The sequence below is a fragment of the Triturus cristatus genome, chromosome 12 (genome assembly GCF_964204655.1).
Source record: "Triturus cristatus chromosome 12, aTriCri1.1, whole genome shotgun sequence".
Lineage (NCBI taxonomy): Eukaryota > Metazoa > Chordata > Amphibia > Caudata > Salamandridae > Triturus > Triturus cristatus.
Window position 1 is genome coordinate 575,488,812 of NC_140595.1, and position 17,905 is coordinate 575,506,716.

Here is a 17,905-nt window from a genome sequence, read left to right on the forward strand (position 1 = left end):
AAACCAATTTGAATCTGCAAACTCCTTTATTTTACAAAGAACATAAATGTGTCTCGCCCCTGAGATACAAACAATGTTCATGGTAATATAAAAGCACAATAAATCTGTACTTGTACATCAGGACTTGTGACTTTCCTTTTGTGTTTCGCTCTGCATCCTCTGAGCCCCTCTTGAGCTAAGCATCAGAAACATACAAGCAATTTTCAAAGAGCATAATCTGTAACACTGGGCTGGCCTCCCACGGTGTTGGACATACCTGGCAGCTGATACCGAAAGCTGCACAATATTCTTATGTGTTGTTAGTTAAAAGTAAAAGGACAGATTGTTAAGTTAATAACGTTTGAGGTAAGACATGGTTGAGTAGGTTAAGTTGTTGAGAAGGCTGGCACAACAATCTGGAGTCATATCTGCTATAAATACAACATATGATTATTTTAGATTACTCTTATTCCTATTGTGGTGGGAACAGCAGACTTAAATACATGTAGTTCTGCACATAGAACTAGAGTTAAGAAACTCATGTTTGCTATTTGTATTCATTTAAGAGACATGAGAAAAAAACGAAATGATTTTATTTTCAATATGAAGACGGATCAAATGAATTCATATTTGCGCCTTGAAGAGGAAAAGTAATTAAAAGTGGTCCACGCTGAGAGTTAGGCTTCTCTCAAGGAGGTAGTAAAAGAGGGCCAATAGTCTGTCAGGACTGGAGCTGAAGGTGTGAGACCCATTAGTGAATTGTTCATAAGTATAAGACAGTTTTGCTGCATCTAGCTCTACTTGTCCACCATGGAATCTGGCAGTTGCTTGTAGGGCGTGTGTAGGCTTGAAACCTGGAAAGAGTTCACTTCCATGCCATGTTGGGCGTTTTTGTGCAAAGGACGTTTATAAATTGTCTATCTAGAGGACAATTTATTATGGTGGAAAAGATATCATTGTGTTATATAAAAAGGTGGAGTTTGTGATGGGAATTTATTTTGGGGTGATTTGATAGTAGCATTAAACGTATGGTATGGGTTTGCACCCTTCACAGATCTTTGTTAGGAACGCTGTTCCTCAGAGCCGCCTTTGGACATTGAGGTTAAGGAAGACGCTCTACCCATATACCAGAACCATGTCGCAGGTTTTTACAACCCCTTGCCTTTCACTCCCAAGGAAAACGGATTACTAGTGATGTGATCTACTAAGAGGTGACTGACTATTGCTTGCAAGAAGCTTGTTGTACTGTTGGAGTCACCTGATCTCATACTAGAGAAATCCTCCGTATCTCATGGGACTTCATTGCTGTTGTCCAGTGAGTGTTGGGCAGTCTCACAACCTAAGTGGTCAGAGCTTTAGGAGAGTTAAACTGAGTCCTACCAGAGCTTAGAAAAGAGTTCAAACTCCTAACACACGTTCAGCAGGTAATCAACAACTCCTAGCGGGATGACTGTAACAGGATTGAGTCTCTGCTTCAACTCTTCAATACCAGCCTGATGCATCCTTGGCACTACAAGTTTCCTGCTTGAACTGCTTGGACCCTAAGTCTCAACAAGCATTTTAAGTGTGAGCTACCATCTTCAGTCTATTTTACAGACTCTGAGCCCGAAAGGTAATGTACATAATATGCATGTGTATATTTACCCATGTGAATCAGGATATCTTGGTTCATCTGCACACATCAAATCAACTCCTGGGCCTATCTACAACATCAAAACAAGTTTACACACTGCTCAACAGCTTCCAGTACTGTTTAATTATCCAGTTATTCTTTTGCCTTTTAAGAAACCATTTGGCTAATTGTGCTCTTTATTTTCCTGAAGGAAGGCATTTTTTATGATTAATAACAATTGAGTCCCTCTTCTGTTTTTGGTTGGTTCTGCTTTTGAACATATATCTTTATGTTAGTGAAACATGCTTCTGGCCATGAAATTCTTTATTTTTTGTCTGAGGTGAGGCAAAAGGAATACAGCTCACATTAAGTCATAATTCTTTCTACCCATGGTACCAGCTCCTCACACACAAATGATCATTAATACAAGACAGATGACCACAGTCAAATCTCTTGTATAATCCCAATGCAATAGAAAAAAATATACCAATTGTCTTCTCCTATCTAAAACAACCTACACACCATCGGCTGCTTGCACTTACCACTCTACAAAGATCAACTGCAAAGGGTGCCTTCTCTTCCATCTAATGGAATTAGATGGTGCAGTGGATTGTAAACCTTAGTAAACATACAAAATAGACATCATGGCAGAATTTGTAAGAGGCAAGATTGTTTTTGTGCAGGAAGAGATCCCTTCCAGCACAACTAATACCCTAAGAGGCAATTTCCTGTTTCTACGTGTGATTCACTATGTAACAAGGAGAAATAAACATATTTCTCCTCATTACGCCAGCCTCAGGTGGGCACAGATTTCTTAGCACCATCCCATTGTTACTCATTTTAGTAAATCTGGGACTGTGCCAAATTCCTTAGGTGGATATAGGGGAAACCCATGCTCCACCCACTGACCAGCTACAGCTATGAAATGTAATGCGATGCAGTGCAAGTCGCTCTACATTTCTTTACAAACTCATGCAAAGCGATACAGTGCGACTCTTGTTTGTCTTAGTAAATATTTGATTAGGACTTGCATTGACTGGCACCAACTTGCATGACGCAAGGACAACAAAATCCTTAGTAAATCTGGGCCCAGTTGTTTTACTGTTTAAATCCAACTGCTGTTTTCTTTTCAATGTAGTAATCTTCAACCATCCCTTGTCCTGCCATATCAAAGAGCTCCATTTAGCCAAAGCTACAGGATGATTCTCAAGTGAATCGGATCATCCTGAAATATAGTTTTGGCACTGGCAATTAGAAAGCAGGGAGAGTCTAAGAGTTGGCAGACTAACATGCTCCTGAAGATTGTCTGCTCACCAAGTAATCTGAATCCTGGATTTTTGAGGGCTTCCACAAACATTGTGTAACAGCACAGGAGCCTGAAGAAACAGTTGCTAATGGTATTGAGGGTCAATTTCCTTCTAACAAGAAAGGTAAATGTTTTATAGCAGGTTGATGTTTTAATCTCAGGTGATAGTTAGGTGGTTAGCATGTCACTCCATAGATAGATAAATATCAAACTACACCAAGATTCTTCACATTAGCAAGAAATAATTCTTAATTGCCTCACTTCCACACCTGCTGGGTCTTTTCAATATTTTTCTTGGCTACAAAAGAGTCCAAAAGGACATATCTATCCCTGCAGAGTAGCTTAATAAATTCAGCATCAGCCAGCTATCACAACACATTGCTTGGCAAATTCAACATCCCATGAGATACTATCACCAAGTACATAATGGACACATTTCTTAGTCTACTGGTAACTTCCAGCATCAGACATCACATTATGTTCTCAGTCCCAGCCAGATGTAAAATCCTCGACCTTCTTTGCTCATTCATATCAACACCCACATGCAAGCTGACTCTACACTGGATCAACCATGCCCCCACTGCATTCAAATTCCTGCATATCAGAGCGTTCACCATCTGCTCACATCTTCATCTCAAGCCAATAACCCATTATGCCCTGGCCTCAAACATTACATTGAGATATGTCCCTTCTGCAATTGATATCTGCATTCACTTATTTCCTTTGTAGATTTTCCCCTAACCTGTGCATAGTTCTAGTGCCTTACAGCTAGGTTTGTGCTATAGGAACACACATCTTCAGTGAGGCTCTGAAATTACTCAGGGTGGAGTCAAAGTTGCAATCTCATACACCTCAACATTTGGAGCATGACAAAAAGTGACAATCCATCAACAGTTTAGGAAGTAAAGACTGGAAAAAGACACGTGACAGACAGTTGTTGCCAGGGCCAGCTCTAGGGTGGTTTGATCGGTGCAGCCACACCTGCCACTGACCTCAGGGGGCACCGTGTTTAGAAATAATTTATGAGTTTAATAGCACTCTGGTGATTAAAGTTCCTGCTGGAGAGAGATCGAGTTTTGTCTAGTGGCAGTTCTAAATCATAATAAAGTAGTGCAGAGGGTTAATATGCCTTCTGCAAAGAACGTGTACAATGCACATCACAAAACTGTATTTTATGTGGATAGCTCGGTGGGTTACTGCCTTTGTCAGCGAGATTCTTTTGTTACTTGCAGTTCACAAGTTACACTCCTAATATAGTACAGTGACCTATGAACTGTCATCAAAGAGCTGCATGCAAACTGGAAAGTATAGGGTTGGAACCTTATGGTTTTCCCCAGTCATTTATTATCCTTATGTTGCTAAAAAAAGGTTAATGTAGGTCAAAAATAAGTTCTTATTAGTAAAGCCAACAACAGCCACTGTAGTACCCTTTGAATCCAGGGTGTGCTTCTCCAAACTGAACACTCTTAAAATATGGCAAACAGCCTTTACTCCAAAGTTTTTACTTCTAGTACATTTTCCACACATTGTTTAGATCGCAAAGACTGTTGGCGCGTAAGTCTTTACTTCACAAGACATAACCACACATTTGAGAATAATTAAAAAAGGGGGTTTGGGCGGTATCCCCCAAAAAATATAACATGTTCAATTACTAACAAATGTTTAAACGACAAAGAGATTTAAAAAATGTATTAGGAGTTAATGTATACCTTTTCAACAGTGGGTGGCAGTGTTACTGTGATAGAATTTTTCAGAGGAAGTAAGCGTGGTAAAAGTATGCGTGGTAGAAGAATGCGTGGTAAAGACGTTTGTAATGTGAATGAATGTAAATGCGTGGAAGTGGTATGTGTTGTGAAATGTGTGATGTAAAGACATGGGTGGTGAAGGAAGGCATGGTAATGTCATACAACCCTCAAATATACTCCCTACTAGTACATGTGACATGTGACTCCTACACCTTGTAATCCTCATTGTCTAATGTAATATTTCCTATAGACTGATTTACATATGTATGATTCACTGTCTGTATAATGTGTGAATGATGTAAAGTTCTCTGACACCCTACATTTGTATGAGTAGCACTAATAAAAAATGAAATGCATGTGAGAGAGGGGCTATGGAGAGATGAGGGGCACTGTTAAAGTGTGGTAGTGAAGGACACTGTGGGGAATGGTGGAGCACCAAAAAGGATTGCTGCACCAGGCACCCCCAGCGCGAAAGGCGGCCCTGGTGGGTGCAACAATAACACATGTGTGTAAGGATATATCAACCTTCACACCAATGAAAGTGTTTCCTTTGGAAGGAAGGAAGCTTCAGTTGACTAGTGTGATTGGAACACGTGGCTCTTAAGTTACCCATGATTTTTTTTCATCATGAGCTATCATGATCAGATCGCTCCATAAATATGATACCTTTTTCGTCTCCCTTGTCAGCATCTATCCCAGCTACTTTCTGTTCATTTGACTCATCCGACGTGTCAAACACTGTACAAAAGAGGGTAAAAAAGGCATTTGTCAATAAAAGCAAACTACAAAGGTGCAGTTGTGAAACAGCAGTAAACATTTGTAATGTTTGTAAAAATCACTTTTTACCCGGATTTACAATTCCATTTTGAATGGGCGCTCCTGAATTGACTTCATCTCTAACGGCCTCCAAAGGCGTGTCAAGTTTTACGGAATGATCTTTCACCTCCTGTAAGAAATGCACTTACATGTCAGAACAAGCATCGGCTAAACCAATATGTCAATCTTGTTTTAAGTATATGTGTTGTTTGTTGGTAAAACGGTATGTTGTGTGAGTGTTGTGTTTTATGCTCTAACAGAAAACACACACATCCATACATATGCACTAGATGCAAGCATATGTACACAACCTCACATCCATTTAGTAACATACAAACACTCCCATGTAGAGGTTTAAAAATGTCCACATACAGACACATATGTGGACAGACACATGGATGCCTACCAATGCATAAACTCCTGTTTATGCATGGGTCAGAATTACGAGTTTGAAGGTACTGAACCCGTCCGATAATTATTGGATGCGTTAAAGAACTCAACCTTGGTTAAATTCCAGGGGCTGAAATTTAACAAGGGGAAACCTAAATAATTTACATTGTGATGCAGATTTTGGTGCATTAAACACCAAAATCCGCACGTCATTCCCCATGAATTGATTGCACCCGATAAATTACGTACCCTGTGGTATCGTTATTTATCAGGTATGACAAAAAGCCCCTGTACTTGTAACCTCCGTGTTTGACTGTGACAACATTGTAGTATTGAAACACTCTCCAGGATTGCAGCTCAAAGCATACCAGACATATGTGTTGTCAGTAGAAAGCTACAAACAAGGTCACAAAAGCACAACATTTTGAATGATGGGCCTAACTATCGTGTGTCCCTTTGCTGAGTTGACTAAAGATGATGGTCAGGGACTGCTTTTATTACAGCAGCATTTCTTTGCTAGTTTGTTTTTGGCATTGTTAATATGAGGCACTGGTTTTAGTTGTGTTTGGTACCTAATTAATGTGGCATTTGCTCTGGTGCTGCTATGTAGGGAGCCTAGACTGTTTTCCATAATTCATTGTATTTTATAATTATGTACAATGCTGCTAAGGAAAGAAGTAGTGGTTAAGATGAAATGCTCGGGAACTAATACTATGCATATTTTTCCAGTCACTTTCTCTACGAATGTACTGGTATTTTCTTCATGGCACTAACCTAGCTCAGAAGCAACGGGAGCAGTGAACCTTCCATAAGGGTTGGGAGACGATTGTGTACATCAAGTGGGGATTACACAAATACAGGCTACATTTCCCTCAAGTAGGGATTACACTAATACATATTACACAGGATACATTTCAATTTTTTTAGGCACCAGGTGATTTAGTAGTGACTTCAGAATCACAAGACTTTGAGTTAAAGGCCGAGGCCGGGATTCAAACCTGGGCCCTCCATTCAATCAACCAATCAGGGGTTTATAAGCGCGCTACTCACCCCTGAGGGTCTCAAGGCGCTGGGGGGGGGGGGGCGGCTCTGGAGGGTCATTGCAAGGTCAGCAGCTCTAGCCGCTAGCTGACACCTCCATCCTGTGTTTAAAGATCTCCATCATCCACTTCTAGCATGAAAAAGACACATCTGCAGTGTGTTTAAACAAGGCATCATGGCAATGTAAATCTTTAGAAAAAAGATACTTAAATTAAGAGGAAAAAGTGAACCCACAACTCAGCATGTGGCACTTATGTGTTGGTACAGGGTACCCGCCACATTTCATGAATCGTTTAGATTCTTGAGGCGGAATATGCCTGTTTCTTGAGGATCCCTGACGTTGCGACTGACACATCAGGTGCAGCCTGAAAAGGAACTCCTAGGACCACTTTTAATTTCTAAGCATTATTTTGAACTACACAAAGAATCTAAGTTTTGGGGGCATACACTGGAAAGGCTGTCGTGGGGCTCCATCTCCTACATCTTGGAGGTGGAGGAGAGTGGGAGTGGTCACAGGGCGTGGCTTTAACAGGTTGGTAGATAAATGCCTATTTGAGAGGGTGATTTTTTGTGAAAAGACAATCTGATTTCAGTACGTTTCCATATTATGTCCTTCCATTGAAAAAGGGTAAATAAACACAATTTTTTATTTGTGTCATTCCACAATTAATACCAGTGTTTCCCATGAGCCTAGCATATCCTAAAAGGCACAGGGGATCCTTGGGACATTTCATGTAGGGCTTTTTTAAACTCAAGACCCATGCTGAAGCACACATATCCCCACATCTTTCATTCATTAAATATTTATCTTCAGAGAAGCATGGAAAGGGTTTAAAAGAAAGGCAAAAATGCACACACCTGAGACTGAGAAATGTTGAAATTCTGAATGAGGTGAGTGTAGCGCCCATTTGTATCCATTAACTCCTTGTGCGTTCCCTTTTCACTTATTCTGCCATCCTCCAGCAAAATGACTTTATCACAAAACTCTAGATACTGTGAAGGTACAGCAAACAATACAACACATGTTTAGAAAAATACAGCACAAGAATCACACGCAATGGCAAAGCCAGAAGGTTTGACTATTGGCCAGAGTAGGTGTTTGGCAGTAGCTGATTAACTTTGAATGTGCTTCCTCCACCAGGCCTTAAAAGAACAACTAATGATGGCCTACAACAATATGCAAGCCGAAGCTGTGACCCATTTGCAAAAAAGACTATTAGCAGAATTAGTCTGTTCTCTCTAGGAAGAGTGTTAAGAAGTCAGAAGACACCTGTTTTGTACATGGTGAACAGAAAAGCAAGATGCAGCAACATATTACATAGCAGATACGTTTTGCAAAGAAACATCATTTTCGCGGTATCTTTAAGAAGACTTTGAACTTCTTTACTGTGTGAGCAAAAACAGCTGTAAACCCAACCACAAGTAATCACGAAACCAAAGTTAAACAAATGAACATGCAAGAGTGATTAGGGGCGGCCTGTGCAGGTAAGAGCGGTGGGGCAGTGGGGCGGCGTGGCGGTGTAGAGGGGGAATCGATAGGCGATGAGGAGGGAAAATTAAATCAATAATTAATTTTCCCTCATCGTCGTCTGTCGAGCCCCCCCACACCGCCCTACCGCTCTCACCTGCAAGGGCCGCTCCTGAGAGTCATTGGGGTATAGCAAGTGTCTGTATGACAGGCTAAGACACAAAACAAAAGCGCTAAACCAACAGTAAAAGTTATATTGTTTTAGTGTGCTAGCATTTTACTGAGTTTATATTTTCGTGAAAAAATAACAATGATAAATAATGATTTTTATGTTGGATCCAATATGTAAATGATGAGTAAAGAACAAGTTACTTACCTTCGGTAACACTTTTTCTGGTGGATACAGTATCTGCCTGTGGATTCCTCACCTTGTGAATATCCCCTGCGCCTGTGGAACTGACGTCATCACGCCGACGTGGGCTTCTTGTGGCTCCGGTGACGTCGAACGGAGTCGCGAGCGGAGCCGATGCATTATGACGTCGCCCACGTCGACGTGGAGTGCTGGGGAAGAAAAGTTCCGTGGAATGCTGGCGCAGGGGATATTCACAAGGTGAGGAATCCACTGGCAGATGTATCCATCAGAATATGATTCCAGTTGAAACAAGTTTACAATGAGGTGTAGAAGTGTGTTTAATAATGTTTTGGAGTTAGGCCACATTTGTATGAAAACACCACATTGGTTAACATAGATGCTAATTTGATGCTGTTCTCTCATGCACTCCTGGGTTTACCCCCCCCATCTTGTTTCCCTCAGCATCTTCTCTCCACACAAGCTCCGCAGAAGTGACGACAATGAACACAGAGGGTTGGTAGAGTAAGAGAATGACTACTTGATGCCCTTTCACAAGAACCTCATGGGAATAAAAATAAGACAATCGCCACACCAGATATAAAGTGCAGGTGTGACAAAATAAAATTTGGTAAAACAGGAAGAGACATCAAGCTAAAAACACACATTGTTCAGCCCCCCTCAAACTAAACTATATGCAATTAATATGTTATCTTGATAAGCGACCTGTCCACTTTCCAGTGGGTGCAAAGTTTGCAGTAAAGTGCGAAAGATATTGATAAGAAGCGTTCAATCTGAATATTAAAATGTTCCCTTGGACCTTGTTATTCCGCATCATGTCCTGAAATGCCACTTCCATTTTATGTATAGTAAAGTGACTGACTGACTGGAAAAAAAACCTGAAAAAATACTTTATTGCATGATTTGTTAAAAACCCTTGCAAGCACTGCAGATATTGTTACAATGTTTAAATTATTTTAAGAAAACCCCCGATTCCTGAAGGTAAAAGCATCCAACAGCCCAATTTATAAAACTCTTACTGGTGCATTGTCCATAGTTCCTATAGTGCTAATCACTTGAAGAAGATAGAGAAAGAAAAAAAAAATGTAGAGTAAAGTGCTAAAGTAACTGTGCAAATCCAATAAAAGAATGCAATGGAGAACATTGGAAACACTGAACAGAATCAGTGTGGATCTATTAATCGTACTTCCTTCACATTGGGGCGACTAAAGCTTTATCTGACAACAGCCTATCAGCTTTTATAATAAATGTTGTGACGGCCACAATCACTCAGGATATTCCGCTTTAAACAGAAAAGTAAGGGGGGGCGGCAGGTTCTGGTGCCATTCTGATAAAAAAAGTTTAGACACAAATGGCTCTGCACTCAACTCTACAAGTGAATAATCAATCAATGGATACTAATGTTTCCTAGTCCATCAAAACAAAGGCGAACCTTACGTTCAGTCAACAGCTTGGGGCAAGTTGATACGATATGAGTCAGGCTGTCCATGAGTAGATGACAGAGCCTGCATTCAGAACACAAAGGTTTTCTTGACCATTTTGGCAGGCAATCAATAGTTTGAGACAGGCCGAAATGCACATTATAAAAGAAGCTCAGTAAAGCCGATAAATATGATTGCGGGTGGGGTTGTTTATATGAGTCAATGACTGTCCACGTATGGCTTCTTATGCTAAAGTCTCTCTTATCCCTATTGCATGAGATCTTCTTTATACCATATACTAGGGACTCACAAGGGTACCTCAGGATCCAATCTGTTGTGTACCTAAAGTACATGCAATCAATTTAGAGAGGAAGCAGCTAGGCTGCGGCCCTGAATAGCAGAGTCCCAGCCAGATTAAAGTCGAAAAACAGTGAAACACCAGCAAAAAGTGGGGGTAACCATAAGAGGCAGATCCTACTCTCCTACAGCTTGTTTAAAGATAATGTAAGGAGGCCATGCAGGGGTGTTGATTCCCTTAAGGCTTTTGCCTCAAGGACATTCATGGCCAGATCGAAAGCCTGTGACCAGATATTTGTTTTTGGTAATGCAGTTTGAATTTCTTCCCATATCTCAGCACCCAGTGTTGACTAATCGGACAGCCTTAGTAGTGACATATGCTTAAGTAGAGAGCTGTGCTGTACTAACACTTGGTTTAGCAGAACAAATTCCAGCCACAGTTGGGTCAGAGCTGCGCTTTAAAGTAGGCAGAAAATAATGCAAATTGCCTTACTGTGAGCAAAATTTAAAAAGGCCCCAAACTTCCCCAGAAAAGCTGCTGTGCCAAGCAGATTGTTGGAATAAGTTTGGATTTTATCACTACAAGAATAGGCACCAGGGTTGGGCTTTGCAATTTATGGTGTAAAGACTGAAAAGCTGAAATTAAGGAGGCGGTCTTTGGCTTTAATAAATCCAGATGCATACAAAAACAAAGGCGTTCCTGCAGCAAGACACCGAGGTATTTATAACAAGTACCTCTAGAGACCAACACCATGATCTAAGCTTTTGTGAGGTTCACCACTATTTCATTTTCCGCACAATAAGTATTGACATTGTTTCGGAGTCTCTGAAGCCCAACGCTTGTCAAGTTCATCAGAACTACATCATCAGCGTACTGTAATGAGGTCATCTGACGATGTCCAAGCCTTGGTGGAAGGGATTTAGCTGTGTCAAGGAATGCACTTAGGTCCAATATAAACAAATTTATATTCGGCGCTCTGTGCAGTCTTTCAACCACCCTCTTACCGGTCCTTGTTGCTGCCTGGGTGCGTCTCCTATCTCACGCACACAGCAACCGCCGTCAATTCAGCCTTATATCCGCCGCAGTGTGCACCTTCCCCCGCATCCAAACGTGGTCTCTGTTCCAGCCTGCTGCCATTCGCCACGCTGCCTACCTGTTCCTTGTGAGGTCGCCCACACCTGCTCACTACAGCGTCTCCCTGCCGCCGCCGTAGCTTCCATCAACACGGCCGCTGTGCGCAGGGAGACTACCGCTCCCAGCAACCTTTGCGGGTGGAACCCGCCCACGGAAATTGAACGCGCTGAAGGCGCATAAAGCCAGCGAGAGCCCCGGCAGAGCGGGGGTCTCTGTTCCAGCCTGCTGCCATTCGCCACGCTGCCTACCTGTTCCTTGTGAGGTCGCCCACACCTGCTCACTACAGCGTCTCCCTGCCGCCGCCGTAGCTTCCATCAACACGGCCGCTGTGCGCAGGGAGACTACCGCTCCCAGCAACCTTTGCGGGTGGAACCCGCCCACGGAAATTGAACGCGCTGAAGGCGCATAAAGCCAGCGAGAGCCCCGGCAGAGCGGGGGTCTCTGTTCCAGCCTGCTGCCATTCGCCACGCTGCCTACCTGTTCCTTGTGAGGTCGCCCACACCTGCTCACTACAGCGTCTCCCTGCCGCCGCCGTAGCTTCCATCAACACGGCCGCTGTGCGCAGGGAGACTACCGCTCCCAGCAACCTTTGCGGGTGGAACCCGCCCACGGAAATTGAACGCGCTGAAGGCGCAGAAAGCCAGCGAGAGCCCCGGCAGAGCGGGGGTCTCTGTTCCAGCCTGCTGCCATTCGCCACGCTGCCTACCTGTTCCTTGTGAGGTCGCCCACACCTGCTCACTACAGCGTCTCCCTGCCGCCGCCGTAGCTTCCATCAACACGGCCGCTGTGCGCAGGGAGACTACCGCTCCCAGCAACCTTTGCGGGTGGAACCCGCCCACGGAAATTGAACGCGCTGAAGGCGCATAAAGCCAGCGAGAGCCCCGGCAGAGCGGGGGTCTCTGTTCCAGCCTACTGCCATTCGCCACGCTGCCTACCTGTTCCTTGTGAGGTCGCCCACACCTGCTCACTACAGCGTCTCCCTGCCGCCGCCGTAGCTTCCATCAACACGGCCGCTGTGCGCAGGGAGACTACCGCTCCCAGCAACCTTTGCGGGTGGAACCCGCCCACGGAAATTGAACGCGCTGAAGGCGCATAAAGCCAGCGAGAGCCCCGGCAGAGCGGGGGTCTCTGTTCCAGCCTGCTGCCATTCGCCACGCTGCCTACCTGTTCCTTGTGAGGTCGCCCACACCTGCTCACTACAGCGTCTCCCTGCCGCCGCCGTAGCTTCCATCAACACGGCCGCTGTGCGCAGGGAGACTACCGCTCCCAGCAACCTTTGCGGGTGGAACCCGCCCACGGAAATTGAACGCGCTGAAGGCGCATAAAGCCAGCGAGAGCCCCCGCGACGCGGGATCGCGCGCGGGTTGGCGCCGGGCTAAGCCCGGGCAAAGGGCGGGCCCTCTGAGGCCCTCAGAGGTCAACAGTGGTCGGGCGGGCTCCCCCCCTTCGCTTTGGACTACTGGACTGAAAGCAACACTGACAGTAAGACTTTTCCATCATTGTCATAATATCTACATCGCCATTTGTGACTATTACCTACATTGCCGATAGATCTTGCTAGCAGTTGTCATCTACCAACTTCACCCTGTCACGCCCTAAAATGGCCCTTAAACTGGCTGAAAACGGAACTAAAGTGATATCTCCCCTATTAGGACCCCCACGGAAAGGTACCCTTGACCATTTTCTGGCAAAGGCTGTTTCGAAACTAGACCATCAAATAGCGGATACAGAGCGTCGTCTGTCGCTCGGCCCATTCCCTAACAAACGCTCTTCACTAGGTCCTACTCAAATAACTCCCTCCCCTACACCATTTTCTATGAATGATATTTCTATCCAGATAACCGATCCAGGCATCCCCTTGCTGTTACAAACTCAGCCACTGATAGTGGATACTCTAATAGAACCTGTGATCATTAATACTAATTCGGGGCCCTCTGCACATTCCACCCCGTCAGAGCCCCCACCCAAAACACCATTGAAAGAAAAATCAAGGTCTAATAATCTTCAAAGTAAATTAAGACCTGGGGTAATAGCAAAGAGAAAGCGGGGGGGCGAGGGCATGAAAGGCAACCGCTCCAAAACACCGAGACTACATCCTGCACAAGTAATTAAAGATCAATCATCTGCTGCCCTTGATTTAAATGACGATTTAATTAAAAGGATTGAACATTTAGTTAAATCCCTAATACTTCCACTATCTGAGAGACTAAAAAGGCTAACCGAACAATTAGACACTTTAACAGAAGCATCCTCCTCAAATACCATCCTCCTGAAAGATCTTGTAATGTCTAAAACAACTGACACCTATAAATCCCCTGCTATTATGACCTCAAGGGACCCTCCACCAATACTTAAAGTTAATACAGACCCCTTGCCTACACCTAGAACCTCATTGGGCACTACAAGAGAAGGGAAACAATTACCCCCACCCAATACCTTAGGCTGTAAGCCCATTAACAACACCAAAGTAGCTCCACCACCTGAGTCTCTAATAAGAACGTATGTGCGCATAGACCTGCCTCCCGAGGCAGCATCTTATGCCGTTATATTAACAGGAGTCCCAAAATTAGCATCGGGTAAGAAAGAGGGGTTCACAGAACTCAAAAATAAAGTAATTGATTGGTTAAGCAAGCATAGGCCTCTGCCTCTTAACATCAACGGTGAGATATTACATGTTAGAAGGCTGTCCTGGTTGGGATGCAGGCCCAAGGACATTGAGGGCGATATCATAATTACCAACTTTAAAGACCCAAGAGCTGTAACCCATATAGTGGACTGGTTCTTAGAGAGAGGAAGGGAAGGAATATCAACTCGCGCTTTGAGCTATTTCTATCCCCAACCTCTTCTTACCCCTTGTAACAATGAACTCACCTCAAAACCACGTAGAAATATGAGGCATTCGTCATTATCTCATCACTTTAATACAACAAGACAGTGGATGGATCACTCTCCACCCCCACTTTTCCCACACAGGCCCTATCCTTATCAATATCGAAACACTCGCAACATACCTCAATACCCCTCATGGCCTGTGCCTATTACTAACCGCTTTGAAGTACTGACAGACCTAGATGATCCGGACTGACAGACGGATGCACTACCGGAAATCCATCTCTATGAACAGCCTTTTGCGAATTCCAGTATGAACCCAAACACTGGTACCCCTGATTTGGACACTTACATTCATTGTGCCCAGGGAATTTTAATTAAAGAGGCACCCAACGATCAGATTCATACTGATTTTGATAAACTTCCTTTGGAAGCTATTCCCCAATTGGATCTTATCACCGAGTCTAGTTCCCTTACAACTTTAAACCCTATACTTAGAGCTGAAACTATCAATGATTCCGCCACAAACAAGCCATTGTTGGCACATAACATTATTTCATGGAACATTGCAGGTCTCATTAACAAAATATCCCATCAACCCTGGTTAGACATTGTATCTACTTTTAGTATCATCTGTCTCCAGGAAACGTGGGCAGTTGATGAACTCCACATATTGGGATATCAGACCTTTCACGCACCTGCACAACTCACCACGCAGGGGAGAAACAAAGGAGGCCTGGCTATATATGTCTCTACGATACAGGATATAAAAGTTGTAAATTACCTATATACTGACTTCTTTCAGATTCTAGTTATTAGTTGGGGCCACGTAAAATCCATGACCTTCATTAATTTTTATAATAACATCCCAATTGATAGTCTAGAAAGCCAGATCGATAATTTTATTCAGAGTATAAATATACCTAAGACCCAGAAAGAAGACGAGTCGTTATTGATCTGGGTGGGCGATTTTAATTGCACAATCTGCCCTTATGGATCTAAAGGAATTTGCGGCCTTGGATCCCATAAGGACGATATCCCAACCCACTTTGCCCATTCTAAATTGGGAAATCTCCTCAATAACGCGCTTTTTCATTTTAACTTGTCTTTTATAAATGAACTATGTACCCCAAATATCCCCTTTCAACCCACTTTTCACGGGCGGGGCTGCAGTTCAATTATTGATTTTACTCTTATTTCCGTACCCAACGCAGGGATGATTGTAGATTGGGTAACACATGATGACATTTTTGGCGACCATTACCCGATCTCCTTCAATCTAAAAATTAAAAATAAACATCAGACCATCATAGAGCAGTTTACCTATCATCCTAACATTAATTTAGCCACAAAAAATGGCTATTCGATAAAATGGGATAGGGTAAATCCCGTAGATTTCCACCATAAATTAATGGAAACCTCCCGAAATGATATATCCGTCTGCTTAACAGAAAATGAGGAGCCACTAGTTATTATGACCTCCTTTTCAAAAATTCAATTTGAGCTTAAAAAATTGCTAACCAGAGAATATCGCTCTAACCCTAAAAACAGCCACGGCTGGTTTGACAAAAATTGCACTAGAGCTCTTCAAGCTCTCAAAAGGGCATTGCATGAAACAAATAAATCTCCAGCCGAGATTCGTAGCTGTAGAAAAGCATATAATTTGGCTTTAAAATCGAGGAAACAAACGCTACGTAAAGAGGCCTGGTTGGCCATAACTGAAGCCTCCAAAGCTAAGGACAATACAGCTTTTTGGAAAGCTGTTAACGCTCCCTATTTACGAGATAACCAGACTGATACCATAGACATAGCCATTAATGGGGAAACTTGGGTGAACCATTTTAAATCTCTATATGATAATCATGAAGATCTTAACTATGATAACTTACTGGCGGATGGGTTATCTATCCAAAAAACTACAATTTTACCTACCTCATTCCCTATAGACATAACTTTTTCTTGCCTGGAGATCACAAAGGCAATCAAAGATAGCCCTTCTGGCAAAGCTCCAGGTCCGGATGGCGTTCCGACAGATGTGTACAAAGCCGAACCAGACCTGTGGGGCCCCCTGATAACAAATGTTTTAAACCACTCTAACCGTCATGGGTTCCCCCCGTCTTGGTCTGAAGCCATAGTCGTTCCGATCTTTAAGAAAGGAGACAGACACGACCCCACCTGTTACCGGCCAATATCGCTTTTAGATGCACTAATGAAGGTTGCAGCCCGGGCAATTTTAGACAGAATACAATCTTGGGCGGAAGAGAACAAGATAGTGTCACACTTACAGTACGGATTTAGCCCTGGTAAAGGTACTATAGAACAGAGCCTAAATTTGGCCTTAGTTCTATCAAAATATAATCATGCAAAAAAGGGAAAACTTTTTGTTACGTTTGTGGACCTAAGTTCCGCTTTTGACTGCGTGAACCACGAGATATTATGGTCCATTTTATCAGAGATGGGTATAGACTTAAATATCTTACACTGTATAAAAGCACTTTATAGCGATGCAGGAGCCAGGGTACGCTTTGGAATCAAAGGGGAGTGCTCTGGCAAATTTTGTATTAAGAGAGGGGTGAGACAGGGGTGCATCTTAGCCCCCCTCCTTTTCACCCTATACATAAACTCCGTCGGCAAACACTTAATGGAATCTCAGTATGACTATCCAACAATTCTGGGCACTCCTGCCCCAATATTTCTTTACGCCGATGACGCTGCCATCATGTCTCGAACTAACATCGGCCTCCAGAGGGCTGTCCAGAAATTCTCGAAGTATATGAAAGAACGAGGGCTAAAAATTAATATCTCAAAAACCTTCACGATGGCCTGTGGACCGGGCACAAAGAAAATGTCCTGCCCAATCTTCTTAGATAATAAGAGGATAGAGACCATAGACCAATTTTCCTATCTAGGTATAAATTTTGACAGGAAAGGAAACTGGCTAGCAGCAATTAATGCCAGAAATTTAGCCTTCACCCGAGAATTAGGCGCCCTAAAAAAGTTCTCCACAAAAATAGGTGGCAGGCCAGTGAAAGAGCTAATTGAAATTTACAAAGCTAAATGCGTTTCCACTGCCACCTATGGAGCAGGCCTTTGGGGGATTGAAAATCCATTCCTGATACAACAAACAGAAAATCAGTTTTTACGCTATTTACTTGGAGTCCCCAAATCAACATCAACTTATTTTATACACATTGAGCTGGGCATGTTATACATCTCGGATGTTATTAAAATTGCGCCCATACTCCTGTGGCATAAAATCTGGGTTACTCCAGAGACCTCATTAAATAGAGATCTAATTACTGACTGTTTTAGCCTCGATGGTCTGACAAACATTAAATGGCTAGCATATGTAAAAAATATGTTGATCGATCTTGGCCATTTGGAGTTTTTCGTGAGGCCATCAAGCATGGAAATGGTACCCAGAAAAACTTTAAGAAAGTTGGCTCTTGATCATTTAATCTCCAAGAGATGGAATTTAGAAAAATCTAAAACTACA

General features: G+C 43.1%; 1 protein-coding gene across 3 annotated transcripts in view; it reads right to left on the minus strand.

Moving 5' to 3' along the window:
* ABCC12 (ATP binding cassette subfamily C member 12) overlaps positions 1 to 17,905 on the minus strand; it is a 907,115-nt gene that overhangs the window by 474,727 nt on the left and 414,483 nt on the right. For all 3 annotated transcript variants that reach the window (XM_085640128.1, XM_085640130.1, XM_085640129.1), the window contains 3 exons: positions 7,748 to 7,882; positions 5,489 to 5,588; positions 5,309 to 5,380 (listed from right to left, as the gene is read on the minus strand). In XM_085640128.1, coding sequence (XP_085496254.1) covers positions 5,309 to 5,380; positions 5,489 to 5,588; positions 7,748 to 7,882 — 307 coding nt within the window. The remainder of the gene's footprint in view (positions 1 to 5,308; positions 5,381 to 5,488; positions 5,589 to 7,747; positions 7,883 to 17,905) is intronic.